The sequence below is a fragment of the Bos taurus genome, chromosome 23 (assembly GCF_002263795.3).
Source record: "Bos taurus isolate L1 Dominette 01449 registration number 42190680 breed Hereford chromosome 23, ARS-UCD2.0, whole genome shotgun sequence".
Classification (NCBI taxonomy): Eukaryota; Metazoa; Chordata; class Mammalia; order Artiodactyla; family Bovidae; genus Bos; species Bos taurus.
In genome coordinates this window covers 20,815,079-20,834,932 of record NC_037350.1, presented here as the reverse complement: position 1 = coordinate 20,834,932, position 19,854 = coordinate 20,815,079, and the positions used below count along the sequence as shown (strand labels likewise).

The following is a 19,854-nucleotide window of genomic DNA, read 5'->3' as shown; positions in this document are numbered from 1 at the left end:
GTTCACTTGGAAACTAGATGAAGAATATGTTCACCTTGATGAAATTTTAAATCACCCACATTTGCCTCGGGAAACTTAGAAACTCTGCCTTTGTTTGAAATTCTAATAGGAATCTTCTTCAGAGATTTCTATGAAATGTAATTTCCTTCGGCTCAAGTTTTTCTCAAGTCTGAGGCTCAGGTAGTAGAAATCCACTTGCTACAGAGGAAAAGAGAGTCAGTGAGTTCAAACCAAAGTGACACAGTTGTATGAAGTGAGACTTTTCCAGCAAGTATTTTTCTCTTTCACCAAATTATATTTACCTTTAGGAACCTCTTAACTTTTAGATCAAAGAATAGTTAGAGATAAGGTTTAACCCACCCTGACTAGCTCCTCACTACCTCCAATTCAGTCTCTTTAAGAATGTAGTCTGACCCTATAGGTTATCCCACTTGAATCCAACAAATCTTTTTAGCAAGTATTTGTGTGAGATACTGTGTAGGTTCTATGGGGACACCAGCAGGCTTTTGCACCTTTGCTCCATCCCTCTACGGCAGTCCCCAACCTTTTTGGCACCAGGGACCAGTTTCATGGAAGATTATCTTTCCAGGGACCGGTGAGGGGAATAGTCTCGGGACGATTCGAGCACACTTACATTCACTGTGCACTTTATTTCTATTACTATTACAACAGCACCACCTCAGATCATCAGACGTTAGATCCCGGAAGTTAAGGACCCCTTCTCTAAAACACAAACAACGGCTCAACAAAGCTGAATATGGTTTAAGTGCCAGCTTGAAGGAGGACAAAATTACATGCTACAGAGAAAAGTAAGAAACAGTCTCAGGAGGAAGCTGGGATACAACCTACACATTGGCAAGTGGAAATAAAGAAACATGAGGCCAGCACAAGCAAAGGCAAAGACGGGCATGTGTGAGGTTTGTACAGGACCTAGTGAGCTATTTGCTTTGGTGTATGAGAAAACACAACGGGAGATCAGACTGGAAAGAAAGATAACATCCCCGCCCTCAGGGGTCTGTATAACCTACTACTGAGCTTGCACTGAATTCCATGCGTCTGAAAACATTAGTAGGATTTTGGGCAGGAGACATATGAGAGGCGTGTTTAGGAAGATTAACCCATAAAAGAAAATGCGGCTGGAAAACATAGGAAGCAGAAAGGTCATTGTTTATTCATTCAGCCAACAAGCATGACTGAGCATCTCCTGCATGTTTGTGTTGAGGATAACAATGAACAAAGCAGATACAATCCCTCCTCACCTAGAATTTCCATTCTGAGCAGGTTTGTTAAGGCAATAAGCTAAACAAGAAACAAGAGGGATCTTAATGAGAGTTCTTTAGACTTGAAAAGGAAGTCCAAGCCTTGGGTTTTATTTTAATCTAGAGCTATTTCAGGCCCTAGGTGAGAGGTGACCTAACTTCAAAGCTTCCTTAAACTGTTATCTACTAGACTATTCTTTCTGTAAAATGGATAATGAAATATACTCAAACATGCCCTCTGTGTGATGAAGATCTGGTGTTGTTCACTTGTATTTATTTTCCTGTTTCCCTTGTACTTTTGATTAGCACTGCCAACATCCCTTCTGCCTTGTACAGTCTTTTATGGAGTTTGTGTCATAGGAATTACATGAGCCTGGTCTAACCAATGGACTGCGGGCTCCTGGCTACAGTCATAGGAACAAGGTTGGACTTTTGACTATAAACAGCATAATCAGATCCACCTTGGGATTTCATAAGGCAGTTTTAGGAAAAGTCAGCCTTCCTTATATCTTTGAGCTCCCTACAGCCCTGGGAGGATGAGAGGATGGAGCTATTTGAGGTCAGGTGACTGCAGCCATGAAATTAAAAGATGCTTACTCCTTGGAAGGAAAGTTCTGACCAACCTAGATAACATATTCAAAAGCAGAGACATTACTTTGCCAACAAAGGTCCGTCTAGTCGAGGCTATGGTTTTTCCAGTGGCCATGTATGGATGTGAGAGTTGGACTGTGAAGAAGGCTGAGTGCTGAAGAATTGATGCTTTTGAACTGTGGTGTTGGAGAAGACTCTTGAGAGTCCCTTGGACTGCAAGGAGATCCAACCAGTCCATTCTGAAGGAGATCAGCCCTGGGATTTCTTTGGAAGAAATGATGCTAAAGCTGAAACTCCAGTACTTTGGCCATCTCATGCGAAGAGTTGACTCATTGGAAAAGACTGATGCTGGGAGGGATTGGGGGCAGGAGGAGAAGGGGACGACAGAGGACGAGATGGCTGGATGGCATCACTGACTCGATGGACATGAGTGTGGGTGAACTCCAGGAGTTGGTGATGGACAGGGAGGCCTGGCGTGCTGCGATTCATGGAGTCGCAAAGAGTCGGACACGACTGAGCAACTGAACTGAACTGAACTGAACCGCTTCCTCTTTCAGCCCCCAGACCCTCATTTAAGAAGTAAAATAGGGACTTCCCTGGTGGTCCAGTGGTTAAGAATCTGCCTTCCAATGCAGGGGATGTGGGTTCAATCCCTCATGAGGGAACTAAGAGCCCAGATGCCACAGGGCAACTAAGCCCTTGCACCACAACTAGAGAGACGCCTATGCACAGGAACGAAGAGACTGCAAGCCACCACGAGGACCTGATGCAGTTAAATAAATAAATACTTTTTAAAAGAAGTAAAATAACAGTTCCCATCAATAAAGTCACAACAAGCTGGTGTGGAGGATCAAGGATGAGGAATGAGATACCAAATGTTTTCTTGATAGTTAAAGCCGCAATATTTGTGCATGCTTTTTTGTTTCTGAAATTCAACTGGAAAAGTTTTCCTTATAACAAAGTCATCTCTGCACATGTGTATTTCAATATGCTTTTGCAGACCTGAGCTATTGTATGCAGGAAATGGTCTGTACCCCTCAGTCTTCTTGACCTGTGGAACAGCCTGTCAGTAGGGTGCGCTTGCCCTGGGAACCCCATATTTGTCAGGTGTCTCAAGGAGGAAGCATGAGAAATCCACCAGTAAGTCTCAGGTTCTAAAGTTCTACCCAAAAAGTTCAGGCTCATCTCTAAATATTAACAGCAGCAGAGAAAAACCTCAGCAATATCCATTTTGCTGTGACAATCGAAATCCCAAGCAGATGAATCAAATGAGAGCAGACCTCGTGGACATCCTGAAGCCCCGAGTTAGGGTCCTGGACCAAAATTCTCACCTGTGCTCAGCAGTTATCAAGGAGACCTAAAGCACACGTGCAACTCTCCAGCTTGCTTGCTTTCCCATCCTTCTACAGAAGCTTACCCAGGAGAGATGGTATTTGGTTTGGTCTGTGTGACTTTTTTTGTAAATGGACTGGATGCCTCAAAGCTCACAGTGAGGGTCTTTTTTTTTTTCTCCTAAATCCCCAAATAAACAATAACAATATAAATAAAGCTTGCTTTCGCAGATGTCTGGAAACTTAACATAGCTCCATCCTTTTTCCTTTGGTGAGTCATAAGATGGTTTCACAGTATCTCAAAAGCTGTTTTCTGTGTTGCTGCCAAAGGCATTGACAAAAAATAGACTAGCTCTTAGTCCATAATATTTTCTACATTTTACATATTTCCTGTTTTTATGGGCATGTGCAATGGAGAACAGTAAAGACTTAAGACATTTGCATTTTGTTATCCTTTTTAAAAGAGAGAAGAGAATTAAAATATACCAAAGCTTTTAAATACATAGCAAATGAACCCATGTGGTTTTCCTGAGATTTGAATAAAGCTAAATACTTTAAATTGAATGACTAGAAATCAAGTTTTGAAGTAGAAAGAGGGGAAAAAACTTAGATCTTAAAGTACTGCATAATGTTACTTATGTTTTTGAAGTGAACATGCAGTGAACACGAGGCACAATCATTTTCTATAACCTTCTCATGTCAAAATATACTCCACAAAATGTTAAACATTGAAATATTAAATGTTAAAGTTACTTTAGGAGAGACTACAAAAATTTGCAAAACTTTCATGTGACAGTTTTCCCAGAAATTTTTTTGTCTTTGTTTAATTTGTTACAATATTGCTTCTGTTTAATGTTTCGGCTTTCTGACTGTGTGGCATGTGGGATCTGAGCTCCCCAAACAGGGATCAAACCCGCACCCCATGAATTGAAAGGCGAAGTCTTAACCACTAGACTGCCAGGGGAGTTCCTCCCCAAAACTTTCTACTTAACTTGGAGCACATTTAATCTTCCCACCAGTCTGCTCTTTACTTTTCACATTTCTAAATGTGTCTTCATTTCTATTTTCCAAAATTTCTCTCCCAAATATCTGTAAACCAGTTCTAATATAGGCACCTGTACCATCAATCTCTTCTAAGTTGTTTATTTTTTAATTGCTTCATTTTTATCACTGTCTTTTGGTTCACTGAGAGAGGAGTAAAACTTCAAATTCTTAAATTAGACCGTTTTTGTGGGAGGAAATTCACAGAATATGTGTTTAGCTTCTACAAAAGAATCACACATCTGCAACCCAGTTGATTTTAAATATATCTTGCTGCAGAGGACCAAGAAATATACCGGTATGTTACAGCTATGGTTCAAGCTGGTATTAAGTGCCACACAAGCAAAACTGCCCACCATGGATCAATTCCAGTGAATTAACCAGTTAAAGCAAGAATAAAATAGGGATGAAAAAGCTTTATAAGGCTCTACCTCTGACACCAGTGTATCTGAGACATTACAGCAGAGGAGTTTTCCAAGAAGGAAAGTCCTCTGTCCTGTCTGTGTGTGGAGGCAGCGTGGAATAGTGGGAGAGTCTGACATGGAGGTGGGTTTCCCAAGTGGCACAGGGGTAAAGAATCTGCCTGCCAATGCAGGAGACACAGGAGACTCAGGTTCAAGCCCTGGGCCAGGAAGATCCCCTAGAGGAGGAAATGGCAACCCACTCCCAGTATTTTTGCCTAGAAAATTCCATGGACAGAGGAGACTGGAGAGATACAGTGCATAGGGTTGCGAAGAGTCAGACACGACTGAGTGACTGAGCGCGCACACACACACACACACACACACACACTCTGACATGGAAGTGCTCAGAGGTTTGGATTCCAGTCCCCATTCATCTCCACCGAGCACTGTGAGGGAATCCCTGACTCTCAAGCCCTGCCACCTTAGTTCCTTCCACCAGGCTCCTTTGCCCAGATATAAATAAGACTTCAGCCAATACTTGAAGCTGCATGCTACCTTGGATAACAAAAGAGATAAGGAGATGACTTGATGTGGGAGTGTAGGCTTAGAGTCAGGGCCAACGAGATGGCATAAATTCCCCACCATGAACGAGGCTGAATCACATTCCGGAACCAGCTAGACAAAGAAATTTCAGTGGCTGGGATGAGATCAGGTCCCAAGAAGAGAAATCACCACATCTGTGCGTTTAAAGACAGGGCAGGGAAAGGGTGCCACCTGCCAACAGAAAGCCTACAGTTGGCGGGAGCACAGGCAGGATCAGATCTGGTTTTTCTCTTTTGGGTCTAGCCAGCAAATATATGGATTTGTTCCCAACCAGAGGGGAAAATGATATTAAAAGATAGCATTGCAGTGATAAATGCCAGTTGTGAGGCTACAGTCCTCCACATGTGGGCAGCCTGCCATTGAGAGATGGCACAGAGGGAGCTGGAAAATGGTGACCTACCTTCCTTGGCGCTCTATTCCCTCATCTATACAAAAGCGGGGTAGTAATATTTCGCTTTCACATCACCTTTAAGAAATTAAGTAACTTGACCACTCCAAACACGTCTAATTTGAGTTTCCTCTTTCCTTCTATTTCATCAGCAGAATGATGACAAAGGCCAACTGTCTCAGGCCCACCTTCATACACTGATAAAAAAAATTTCTTTCTGAGAGCCCCGATACCTCTGTTATTTGTTAGCCCTGGTCGCACTCCAACTAGAAAATATTAATTCATACTTTTTTTAAAAAATGTAGAAGAAAGAGCAGGATTCTTCACTTCCCAATTGCCGTTTTCTCAAATCTTGAAATACCACTACTCCATAAACAAGCGAAAGCTGTGACCAGAAGCGGCGGATGTAAATTAGGTCATGTCACCCTGCGCATCTGTGTTTGGGGCTCTGAGTCTAAAACTGAACATAATATTCCCTGACGAGGCAGTGGCTGGCTTACAGAACAGAACATACAGATTTCTAAACACCTAGTTCAACCAAACAAGGGAGACCTCACTATTCACTCTAGATGAACCGAGGCCTCCGAGGCGGGGTTACTGCTACTCAGAGGGCAACGCATGCACAGTCCGAAGGCCCAGAGATATTAGCAATTGAAAGCTATTTCTGCAGACTTTTAAACCACCCAACCACGCTAGCTATTTCCATAGCAATCCTTTTTGTCTTTCTTGGCTGTCACTCAACAGAGTCCCCCAAAAGCTGCCTCCTAGAACCTCCTCGTGGGATTTCAGGGACAAAGGAGCCCAGATCCCACTAGGAGGAAACAGCTCCCTGGGCAGGTCAGGGAGGCCTGAGGACAGCCTGGAATTTCACGGAGCAGAAGCTCTGGGCTCCAGCCTCCACTGGGCCCCCATCACCCTTCTGCCTTCCTGTCTCCACAGACATCATTCTCTCGGTCCTCTCACCCAAACCCCAGAATCGCGCACCCAGAAGCTACCTTGCAACACCCAGCCCACCCCCTCCACCCCCACCAATGCACACACGGGGCCACCAAACACAGGGGTCCCAGCAGGAATTCTGTTTACCTGGACAATGTCATCTGACCCAGCCCTGATCTGGTCACTGATACTGCGCAGCTCGTTACTGATACTGTGTATCTAGTTACTGATACTGTGCATCTAGTTACTGATACTGTGCATCGGCTCTCAGGGTTCAAGCTGCACACGGCTGCCACTCTGACATCTGGGGCCAGGAGCCTGCCTCATTTGGGAGGCCACGGCACAGTGGCAGGGAGGACACACAGGGGACCTGAGGGTGGCACCAAGTTCCCCAGCTGGGCTCCGTGGGCAGCATCGCCCACTTGCCCAGCACTGAGCTGAGCTCCCTGTACTGTATAGTAGGCTCCCAAGAGCATCTGTTTTACACATGAGAGTGTATATATGTCAATCCCAGTCTCCCAGTTCACCCCTCATTCCCTGTTCCAACCATGTCCACACATCCATTCTCTTGAGGCATGGTATTAAGTCCTAGGGGCACAAAATGAACCAAAAGACATGACTGTTACCCTCATGGGCCTTATTGACTAGTAGCAAAGACAGACATTGACTAAACAGTCACAAAATAGGTATGCAATTGCAAATTACTTTTAAATTGTGGCAAATTCTAATAGGATTTGTACATTTGTACAAGCAACAATGAAACATTTATACAGGAGAACTTGAATTCAACTCAGAGACTGCTTCTATGGGAAAAAACATTTAAGCTAAGAACAAGTAAGAAGAACCAGAGAAAAGGAATTCATTAATTAGTTTTAAAAAGAAATACAATTCAGCTTTCCCACCAACTGCCCTCAGAGTCCACATGGGGGTCCTCTGACTCTGCACCCTCAGTAATAAATAACATTCAATGAGCAATACTGAAGAGAAGCCTTTGAAGGAAGCAGAGGTTTTTGAGTTTTAAAAAGACTTCAGGGACTCCTGAAGTGGTCCAGTGGTTAAGACTTCTTGCTCCCAATGCAGGGGGCATGGGTTCAATCCTTGGTCAGGGAACTAAGATCCCATATGCCACCTGGCACAGCCAAAAAAAAACAAAGTTATCTTAAAAAGTCTTCACAGTCAATGTGAAAAAAAAAAAAACAAAGCAAAACAAAATACCTCCTTGGGCATAAAAGGGACAGAGGCCCTCAAGCCAGGGGTCAAGAGAACAGTTAACATTGATCAAGGTAATTATGTTAACACAGAGTATTCAATTATTTGTCATCCCAGCAATCCTGATTAAGCATCTCACAGACGCCAAGCACTGGAGAACTAGAGCAAATAGCACTTGCCCTCATCCAGCTACTGTCTTGTAAAAAAGAGCCACAAAGCTGTGTCATTCAAAAAAGGGAACGTGCGACTTCCCTCATGGTCCAGAGGTTAAGACTGAGCTCCCAGTGCAGGGGCCGTGGGTTCAATCCATGGTAGGGAAAGTTCCACAGGCCACAGAGAGTCACCAAAACAAAAGCAAACAAAAGTGGATATGCCAAGTGCTCTGATGGGCCACAGCAGAGGGACTTCAACAAGCCAGGAGGGATCAGAAAGGTTTTCTGCTAGAAATAAGAGACATTAAGAGACATCCAGGTGTCCACAGGATTTAGATATTAACTATAGGCCTGGGATATTGTGGATAATCTGTGTATTGTGTACATGCTCAGTCACTTAATTGTGTCCAACTCTTTGTGACGCTATGGACTGTAGCCTGCCAGGCTCCTCTGTCCGTGAGATTTTCCAGACAAGAATACTGAAGTGGGTTGCCATTTTGTCCTCCAGGGGATCTTCCCAACCCAGGGATCGAACCCACATCTTCTGCGTTGGCAAGAGGAATCTTTACCACTGAGCCACTGGGAAAGCCCTCAGTGTGTGTCAAGTGAATAAATATGAGGTACCAATATACACAGCATAGTAATATACAGAAAAATTCATCAAAACTTCTCTTATTTCCTTCCTGTTACCCTACCATCCCCTTTGTTAAAGCAGCAGCACAAGTGTTCACTGCAACAGCAGAAAGGTTTTTACAAGCAGAAATGCCCAAAGAAGTAAAACATTCACTTCTCAGCCTCTGAATTTCAAAATAGAAATTTGAAACTTACAAGAAAGGAAACAGTTGAGAGAAAAGGGTTTCGAGTGTGACAAAAATGACTTTGAGTATTTACTATCAGAGACGTGTAAGACTAGAGGCATTAAGCATACTTACTGTGTGGACATGTCAAAGGGATGTACATGGATTTAGGAGCCAGTTTTCCAAGCCCACAGTGAGTCAAGGGCCTGTAGCTCTTAGCAAGGGAGAACCTCAGAGGAGCTAGTAACTGACCTTGAGAAGCTGTCCTGAAAATACTCCACTAAACTAAGCACAGGGAGGAGCAATAGACTCTCAATACATTTGCAAGAGCAGAAAGCTCGTGCCTCACTTCCTAAGGTGCCAGCCAAGCTCCCAAAATCCACTCTGTGGGTTGCCACGGAAAGATGGGGAAGTAGCTCAAATTTCTAATGCGCCCAAAGAGCCCTTAACAGTTGAAAGAGATAGGATGCAAAGTGACCTATGACAATGGATGCCTGAGGCCAGAAGGAGCCAGGGTCAATAAATTGACAACAACCAAACCAAGAGCCCCACCCACGGGTCCCACAGAGTCACAGAGACCTCTCTGGAACTTACGTAGAGTCTAGGAAGAGGCGGAAAACCTGATTCAACTGAATTTATCCTGATCCTGTAATGTTGTTTGTTTTACAAGGTCAAAGGCAGGCATAAAAATGAGATGGTACTGTGTCGTAGGAATACAAAGAGGTGTTTTGTTTTGTTTTGTTTTGTTCGTTTCTTTGTTTTTTGTTTTTCACTTTGCACACCTTTGCAATTTTGGTAATCTGTGAAATTTCACCCTGCTATAAAAGTCTGGCAAAACCATTTTTTAATTAATCAGAAGGAAATTATAATATGGAGAAAGGTTTATAGCTAGAACATCCATATTTAAGCTGATGAGATCAGACTGGCAAAATGTAGGCCTAGATAATTACCCACCTAGAAATAATTAGAGGACATCAAAAATGAATGATTTTGATCCCATAATGCAGTGAAGTGGCCTTTAAGTAATAAGCTTTTAGACCAAGCCATTCTGGAGATCAGAAAGCGCCAAGCGAACAAGCAAACCCCTGATCCCAAGAGGTAGTTGAATGAGGACAAGGTTTCTAAAATTATGAAAAGGTCCAGTGAAGGTTTTTCTACTTATTTTTACTCGGTACAAAAAAAAAAAAAAAAACAGGATAAAAATTAAATAGTATTTTAAAACAGCTTAAATTTAGTAGAGAAGGTGCCACAGTAGAAAGATGTGTTTATTTTTCAATATGGGTTCAACTGTGACAATTTTTTTGCACAAATGAGAATAATTAGTGATGTATTTTTAGATTATATTGATACAGATATTATATATACAAATGAACTATAGATGTAATACATAATATTACATGTGTTAAGTGTCAGTCGTGTCTGACTCTTTGCAACCCCATGGACTGTAGCCTGCCAAGCTCCCCTGTCCATGGAATTCTCTAGGAAAGAATACTGGAGGAGTGGGTTGCCATCCCCTTCTCCAGGGAATCTTCTCGATCCAGGGATTAAACCCAGGTCTCCCACGTTGCAGGCAGATTCTTTACCATCTGAGCCACCATGGAAGCCCAATATATAATATAGACATCATATATAATATAGTATCATTTAGAATACATGTTAGAAACTACATATAAAATAAAATCATATACATACATGCCTACAGTTTTCATTTAGCATCACTTTGGTTAATCCGGTCTTGGTGAGTCTGACTATTTGGTCTACTTAGCGCAGGTTAAGGAGAATGATAACAATACGTCAAGTTTGGGATTGACATATGCACACCACTATATTTAAAACAGATAACCAACAAGGACCTACTGTATAGAACAGGGGACTCTGCTCAAAAGTCTGAAATAAACTAAATGGGGAAAAAAAATTGAAAAAGAATAGATACATATAGATGTATAGCTGAGTCATTTTGCTATACACCTGAAACTAACACAACATTGTTAATCAATTATACCCCAATATAAAATTTTAAAAAATTATATAAAAATAAATACAAAAAACAATGCATTAAACAGTGTACACTGCACTTGCATGTGTATGCATAATGAGCTTCAGAAATTCTAACGAGCTGCCTACCCTCAAGAGTACACAAAGAACCAAATTCTAGAATGTTGGTAAAAACTGACTGTTAGTAGGTTGAGCTGAGGAATTCAACTAACGGGAGAGAGGCTGATGAGTAACAGACTCAGAGAAACAGGAGAAGGACCTCATGGGTTGGTGGATCCAGACTCACTGCTCAAGAGCAGCCAAACGTCTCAAAGCCAGTAACCCTGAGAGATGGAAAGAGGAGAGGATGTCATGTGACATCTCAGTAGCTTCATGACATGCCACACCACAGGGCTGCAAGGTTAACTGAGATCAGACACCCATGTGACAGACATTATCTTGTTCCCTGGGCATACCTCCACGAACTATTGAAAACAAACACTTTATCTCTTTTGTATTCACCCAGTTTCTAGAACAATGTATTCATGCTAGTTGCTTCAAGTCAAGTCTGATGCTTTGCAACCCTATGAACTGTAGCCTGCCAGGCTCCTCTGTCCATGGGATTCTCCAGGCAAGAATACTGGAGTAGCTTGCCATGCCCCCCTTCAGGGGTTCTTCCCAACCCAGGGATCAAACCTGTGTCTCTTATGTCTCCTGCATTGGCAGGCAGGTTCTTTACTACTACTACTCGTGCCACCTGGGAAGCCCTCCTAGAACAATACTTGGTACCAAGTAAGATTTGGATGAAATGAAATCCACATTTAACTTGGATTAATTTATTGGCATTAATTTTTTTTTTTTTTTTTTTTTGGCATCACAGACAGGAGCTAAAGGAAGAATGGGAAATGAGGATCTTAATTCACGATCCTGCATTTACGGAAATATTTTTCTTACTTAACACCTGATTATAAGCTAGAAGTACATCATGATTCCTGATGCTGCATTTTTGTCCAGCATCTATTTTTAGGTTACTTTTGGCTCTATTTTAAGGTTATGAGTATAGATTTAGAATGATGAAAACTTCTCTCAGACTGCCTCCTACTCAAATGTGGAGTTTAGGGAGTAGAGATCAACTGGAACCATCAAGAATCTCTAGCTCAAGAGAATTCACTGGTGGTCCAATCCCTGGTTGGGGAACTAAGATCCCACAAGCCATGTAATGAGGCCAAAAAGAAAATAAAAGAAAAAACTCTAGCTCACACTGTGCAACAAATAGGTCCTTGCATGACACTAAGAACTCTGAAATGGGGGAAGAAAACTATTATTTAGACAAAAGTTTTGACTTAATAGGAAGCTACCTGTGGTCTGGAGGGAGCTGTGTTATTCCAGGTTCCTGAGGCTAGCAGTCTCCAGGGTAGGTTGTAAGGAAACTTGAAGATGGTTATCAATCAACATGATGGATTGGGATACCAGAAGGATTAGAACTTCAGTGATTTTTTTTTTTGACCCCACCATGAAGAATGTGGGATCTTAGTTCCCCAACCAGGAATTCAACCCACATTCCCCACACTTGAACCTTTGGAGTCTTAACAACTGAACCCACAGGGAAGTCCTTACATCAATTTTTATCTTTCAAATATAAGATAGAAACTAGAGTGTGCCAATATTAAAAACACCGCTTGGTGAAAAGACAACCCTCAGAATGGGAGAAATAGTAGCAAATGAAACAACTGACAAAGGATTAATTTCCAAATTATACAAGCAGCTCATACAACTCCCTGGTGGCTTAGACAGTAAAGCATCTGCCTGAAATGCAGGAGACTTGGGTTCAACCCCTGGGTCAGAAAGATCCCGTGGAGAAGGAAATGGCAACCCGCTCTAGTACTCTTGCCTGGAAAATTCCATGGATGGAAGAGCCCAGTGGGCTACAGTCCATGGGGTGGCAAAGAGTCAGACACGACTGAGCGACTTCACTTTCTTTTCATTTTCGTACAACTCAATACCAGAAAACCAAACAACCCAATCAAAAAGTGGGAAAAAGACCTAAACAGACATTTCTCCAAAGAAAACATACAGATGGCTAACAAACACATGAAAAGATGCTCAACATCGCTCATTATTCAGTTCAGTTCAGTTGCTCAGTCACGTCCGACTCTTTGTGACCCCATGAATCGCAGCACGCCAGGCCTCCCTGTCCATCACCAACTCCTAGAGTTCACTCAAACTCATGTCCATCGAGTTGGTGATGCCATCCAGCCATCTCATCTTCTGTCGTCCCCTTCTCCACCTGCCCCCAATCCCTCCCAGTATCAGGGTCTTTGCCAAGGAGCAACTCTTCGCATGAGGTGGCCAAAGTATTGGAGTTTCAGCTTTAGCATCAGTCCTTCCAAAGAACACCCAGGACTGACCTCCTTTAGAATGGACTGGTTGGATCTCCTTGCAGTCCAAGGGACTCGCAAGAGTCTGCTCCAACACCACAGTTCAAAAAGCATCAATTCTTTGGCACTCAGCTTCCTTCACAGTCCAACTCTCACATCCATACATGACCACAGGAAAAACCATAGCCTTGACTAGACGGACCTTTGTTGGCAAAGTAATGTCTCTGCTTTTCAATATGCTATCTTGGTTGGTCATAAGTTTCTTTCCAAGGAGTAAGTGTCTTTTAATTTCATGGCTGCAATCACCATCTACAGTGATTTTGGAGCCCCAAAAAATAAAGTCTGACACTGTTTCCACTGTTTCCCCATCTATTTGCCATGAAGTGATGGGACCAGATGCCATGATCTTCGTTTTCTGAATGTTAAGCTTTAAGCCAACTTTTTCACTCTCCTCTTTCACTTTCATCAAGAGGCTTTTTAGTTCATTATTAGAGAACTAAATTTTGCTCATTATTAGAGAAATGCAAATCAAAACTACAATGAGATATCACCTCACACCAGTCAGAATGGCCATCATCAAAAAGTCTACAAACAATAAATGCTGGAGAGGGTGTGGAGAAAAGGGAACGCTCTTGCACTGTTGGTGGCAGCGTAAACTGATATAGCCACTGTGGAGGACAGTATAGAGATTCCTTTAAAAAACTAGGAATAAAACCACCATATGACCCAGCAATCCTATTCCTAGGCATAAACCCTGAGGAAACCAAAATTGAAAAAGACACATGCATCCCAATGTGCACTGCAGTACTATTTACAATAGCTAGAACATGGAAGCAAGCTAGATATCCCTCAACAGATGAATGGATAAAGAAGGTGTGGTATATATACACAATGGAATATTACTCAGCCATAAAAAAGAACGCATTTGAGTCAGTTCTGATGAGGTGAATGAACCCAGAACCCATTATACAGAGTGAAGTGAGTCAGAAAGAGAAAGATAAATATCATACTCTAATGCATATATCTAGAAGAATGGTACTGAAGAATTTATTTACAGGGCAGCAATGGAGAAACAGACATAGAGAACAGACTATGGACATGGGGAGGGTGGGGAGAGGGTGAGATATATGCAAAGAGTAACATGGAAACTTACATTACCATATGTAAAATAGATAGCCAACGGGAATTTGCTGTATGGCTCAGGAAACTCAAACAGGGGCTCTGTATCAGAGGGGTGGGATGGGGCGGGAGATGGGAGGGAGGTTCAAAAGGGAGGGGATGTATGTATACCTATGGCTGATTCATGTTGAGGTTTGACAGAAAACAACAAAATTCTGTAAAACAATTATCCTTTAATAAAAAAATAAACTAAAAAAGAAAAGAAACAGAAAAAAAAAACAACTTGATGGTGCAACATGGCATTTATATTGAGATTGCTGAAAAATACTTTTCAATATAAAGGTGAGATGTGATGAAAGTGTACAAACCACTGCATTAGGCTTTACTTGAATTCCTATAGGTCAGGAAAGAAAAGAGGAACTACAGTTTCTTTGGTCTTCCCTGGTGGCTCAAAGTGTCTGCCAATGCAGGAGACAAGGATTCAGTTCCTGGGTCGGGAAGATGCCCTGGAGAAGGACATGGCAACCCACTCCAGTATTCTTGCCTGCAAAATCCCATGGACAGAGGAAGCTGGCAGGCTACAGTCCATGAGATCACAAGAGTCGGACACAACTTAGAGACTAAACCGACCAACCAGTGGTTTCTTTACCATCTTCTACACACCAGATGACAGGATAATAGGCTTATTTCTTTGAATTCCCACCACAACCCTGAGAGACAGATGTTACTATTCCTGTTACACAAGATTCAAAGTATCTACCTCTGGGTCACAAGCCTTACAAAAAATCCAAACTCTTGTCTGTTTTCAAATTGTCTGCTCTTTTACAGAGCACCACAATATCTGATGGCTCAGATAGTAAAGAATCTACCTGCAATGCAGGAGACCTGGGTTAGATCTCTGGGTGGGGAAGATCCTCTGGAGAAGGGAATGGCTACCCATTCTTGCCTGGGAAATTCCATGGCCAGAGGAGCCTTGTGGGCTACATCCGTGGGGTTCCAAAGAGTTGGACACGACTGAGCAACACTAATATTTGAAGGACCTCCAACTCTGAGACTAGCATTTGCCAAGGCACTCAATGCTGCAGAAACTCCTCTTGTACGAAGAACCCATAGGAAAGCAGACACAGTAAGCTCTTACTGTATAAATAAGGACTATCTATAATCACACCTATCAAAGTCCATATGTGCCTGCCTGCTCAGTCACTTCAGTCATGTCCGACTCTTCGTGATCCTATGGACTATATAGCCCTCCAGGCTCCTCTGTCGGTGGATTCTCCAGGCAAGAATACCGGAGTGGGTTGCCATGCCCTCCTCCAGACCAAAGTCCATACGAAACATTAAATACTGTGAGGCATTTTATGAGTCACAAAAGTTATTATTCTTATTGGTGAAATAATGTTTAAAAATCAATAATATCCTATTCAATAGAGGAAATAAGCCCCCAGTAGATCCACTGTATAAATTTGGTAGATATTAAATGTGTGTGTGTGTGTGTGTGTGTGTAAATGAGACTGAGATAGAGACAGAAGGGATACTATAAAGGTTTAAATAAATAAAACCAAGTTCAGAAGGATATAAACAGAGGGCTGAAGTTCTCCCAGTCTTCAACATTCCCTAGGTTCTTCACCCTGGGAAGTTTTAACTGATTACAGAACATGTCTATAAATTATGACTGCAGTTACCTTGGTCAATTTCACTTCCAGCACATGGCTGCTATGGATCCGACTGTCAAAATGAGCTACTTCTTTGGACGAGGACTTAACCTTGGCAATGATCTTCACATAGGAGAACACGATCACAGCCGTTGGGAGCAAGAGGCAGAAGAAGAGGATGTTCAGGATGAAAATCTGGCCCCCTACTGAGGCCTGGGCCAGCCACCAGTCCAGGGTGCAGGAAGTTCCGAAGGGCTCAGGTGCGTAGTCCCCTAGACCTACCAAGGGCATGGTGGTCCAGAAGGCAGCATAGGCCCAGATGACCGCCAGGCAGATGTAGGCGTGCTTTCTTTTCAGCCAAATCCCTGGAGGTGGAAGAAGAGCATTATCAGGATGTAATCTGCCCTCCACCCAGACACCTCCCTTCGACAGGTCAAATTCCACATCCAAAGAGTTGATCCATTGGATTCTGGGAGACGTGGTCAGTAACCAAAGCCGGAGGGAGAGTTGGGTGGAGGGAAGGAGAGCTCCAGAGCTTGGGCTCTTTTTCCAAGAGAATAAAACAGGAAGTGTTTTCACAGGGAAGGTTTTCTCTAGGCGTCTGGGAGCCTTGGGAGGGGGATGTGACAAAAGCTGGGGAGAGGTGGCGGTAAAAAGATGAGAGGAGGCTGTAGACGGTGGAAGATCTTGGGAAAATATCCAGAATGACCTTGGAGCTCCTATCCAGGATAAGAGGCTAACTGGTAGAATATACAAATGGAGCCTCAAAAAGCATGTGTTAAGGGTTCATCAGAGGTAGAGTCCTTTGGGGGAGAAATGAGAAGACACTGCTTGTGTCTAAAATATCCTTCTTCCAAAAAGCTTGTGTGCCTCTCACCTAAGAACTCGAGGAGTGGGGGTGGATGCCAGAGTCATGACGGTGTGGGGTGATGTTATAAGGGTTGGGTGAGAGCAGATTTTAACTCTTCCAATGTTATTAACACAACAGTCACACTCACAGCCAAAGGTGAAGAAGTGGGGAACCTAGGTAGAACATACCATGCTCTGCAAAGTAATTCTGTGAAAATATTTTCAGAAAAACAAAGGAAAAAAAAAAAACTCCGTGTTTCAGCACTGGTTTCCATTAGCCAAAAGAGAATTCCAAGAGGCAGAAACAGTGCAGTCAGTGAAGGAAAGCTGTAAAGCACTAGTGATCATTTTACAAAGTTCAATACCACCACCAAAGACAGGTCAGCCTGCTCTAGGGCTTCAGCCTCTACAGGAAGTTCCCTCCACCCCATTTATCGCCTGGAACCCAAAGAGCCAGAGAGGTGACTCCTCCCTGCCTTGGGTTTTGGTAGCAGAGAAGAAATATCGAATCATATTTAATAAAAGCCAAATGATTTCTTCAGCACAGACTCTGCTTAGCGTCACGTGAGGTCTGGGAAAATCAGAAGGGCCTAATCCTTCTCATTTCTAGTATTTGACCCGCTTCACGTAACCTTTCCAGACGTCAGTGTTCTTAGCAGTAAAATGGAGGAAATAAAAATCTACTGCTTACAGATTTCGAGAAGGGTGAAATGAACCATGCCAGGTCTCCTTTGCAAACTATGAAGGACTACATTGACATGAATATTCACTCCTGTGTTTGTTTCATTTGGCACTAACAAGAAACGTAACAGATGGTCTCCTTCGTCTCTATTTTTTTTCAAATAGACATCGTCATAAAATGCAAATCTCATGGACCCACCAGATAGGAGTAACAATCAGGTAGCCACGATATCTGTCAGCTCTTGGTTATCCATTATAACGCAGAAAACATTGGCATATAATTGGATAATTATATAAATTTACAGGAACGTGCATAAGCATATGTAGAAGCGTTTACGGTGAGGGTTGCTTGGTGAGGTGTTTTATACTTACATTCGGTTATGGTGAAAGGCTGTCAAGTACAGGAGGGAGTAGATTAGTAGATTGGTTCTGTGATGCTCCAGCAGTCAGAACTAGGACCAATGGGTGGAGGTTACTGGGAAGCAGTTTTGTCTCAATATAAGGAATAACATTGTAACAACCAGAGCAGACCAATCAGAGAATGGGCTGCCTTGTGCAGTAGTAAGCTCCCCGTCACTGGTCACTGGAATTACTCAAGAAGAGGCCAGGTGGCTGTCTGTCAGGGACGCCTTAAAACACTTTATCCCATTGCATGGGGGAAAGGTCTACATGGCCCCAAGCGACTTCCTAATTCCAACATTCCAAGATACCGTGTGGAGGGTTTAATTGTGCAACAAATCAAATGATGAACCAGACTATCGAGAATCAATCTTAGAAGAAGCTGGAAAGCATATACAGTGCCCATGGGAGTTGTGCCCTGCCGTGATTCTGGGGAGTGAGCAACATTATCTCCATATTGGACCTGAAGCCTGAAGTCAAGAAAATATTTAAAAAGCAGAGACATTGAGGTTTAGTATTCCTCAAATATCTTCAGGAAATTGAACTTTTTGCTTCTTCATCTGTAAAATCTACTTGATATGATAAAAATTTACTTGATATGATCAAAAATAAGTGTACAGAAAAAAATTGACTCTGATATCATCCAGAATAGGTATAATTGTATTTTTTGTATTTTATTGGAATTTTTGATTCAAATTATTTCTACTGCAGATTCTAAACTGTTAGAAAAAGCGATGCAAAATTTTTCTCAAAGATGAGCGCTGGATGGTGCACGCATTGGATCGTGACCCTATCCCCCACCCCAAGCTCCTGTATATTTCGTTTTTAATTTAGGATTGCAAGCTTTTAAAATATAAAGAAAAATTCTACCCCATTGAGAGTGTCACATCAACTTGATCTTTCCCATTCTGGGCTCCAGGCCATGTTCTGTCTCCATGGTCACAATCACCAAGCTGATTGAGACTGATGAGCAAAGCAGTGTAGCATGAACCAGTATCATTCTCTGGCTGCACCTAGTTTTCAATATTAAATTTAAAGGGCCAAATGCATCTCTTTCGGGTTCAATAATTTTTCCAGAAGCCCAAGAAGCCAAAGTATTACAAATTTATTTTTCACATTGTAGAACGGTCTTATCATTAAAATCTGATCACTAGCCTCTGAAAGTGTGTTTATGGCTGGCTCACCCCTAACCGATTCTCTTACCCACTGCTCTTTCTACATACCAAGACCACAAAAAGAATGTTGGCTGGTATTTCGTATGTGTGTCCTTTCCTGCAGGCTTGGTTCTCTAACCTGGAGGAGAATTCCTCATCTCTGCAGCCACAGGGAGCCTGAGTGCTAAAGGAGAATCAGAAAAATCTTTCCATATAATTATACTTACTACGCGGGGAAACAGCTAAAACATCTTGGACCCAATATCCTTTCAGTGCATTTTATTTCTTTTGCTTACATTGCATAACACAGTAAAAGCTTACACACTTTATACAAAGAGATGATACTTTCATAAAAGCATCGTAGCGAAACACCAGACATTCCTATAAAAAACAGTATTGAAAGAAACCTACATGGACACAGGTTCGAGTCTTTAAGTGTAAGTTAGAACAAGATAGGCTATGAGTAGAAATACTCCTGGTCTCTCAGTGTATTCATAATCTTTGTTTATTATCTCTGGGTAAAACATGTACCGCTCTGACAATCCACCTAGATTCGACTCTCAGGGAATAGAAACCTTCCTACTTACCATATGATAAATAGCAGATTTTCAGGTATCGGTCCAGGCTGACAGCAGTCATAGTGATAAGGCTTCCACAGCCAAAGAAAAATCCAGCCCATCCATACCAGCGGCAGCCAATCCAGCCAAACACCCAGCGGTGACAGAAGCAAGAGATGATGGTGAACGGTTTGCCTACAACTAGAGCGCCAAGTGACTTGTCAAGGGACGTTCCCTCCGGTTAAACTTTACCCTGCCCACCCAACTCGCTGTGGAGTCTTATCCTAGGCAGACAAGAGGGAGCTATTTTGGGAAACGTTAGGTCCAATTTGTTTACAACCAGACCCGGATCTCTAGGATTTAAACTATTTATCCCTGCA

At 42.5% G+C, this 19,854-nt stretch overlaps 1 protein-coding gene across 1 annotated transcript in view; it reads right to left on the bottom strand.

Moving 5' to 3' along the window:
* OPN5 (opsin 5) overlaps positions 1 to 19,854 on the bottom strand; it is a 32,387-nt gene that overhangs the window by 4,742 nt on the left and 7,791 nt on the right. Inside the window, exons 3-4 of the mRNA NM_001206080.1 lie at positions 19,505 to 19,675; positions 15,865 to 16,199 (exon numbers count right to left, since the gene is read on the bottom strand). Coding sequence (NP_001193009.1) covers positions 15,865 to 16,199; positions 19,505 to 19,675 — 506 coding nt within the window. The remainder of the gene's footprint in view (positions 1 to 15,864; positions 16,200 to 19,504; positions 19,676 to 19,854) is intronic.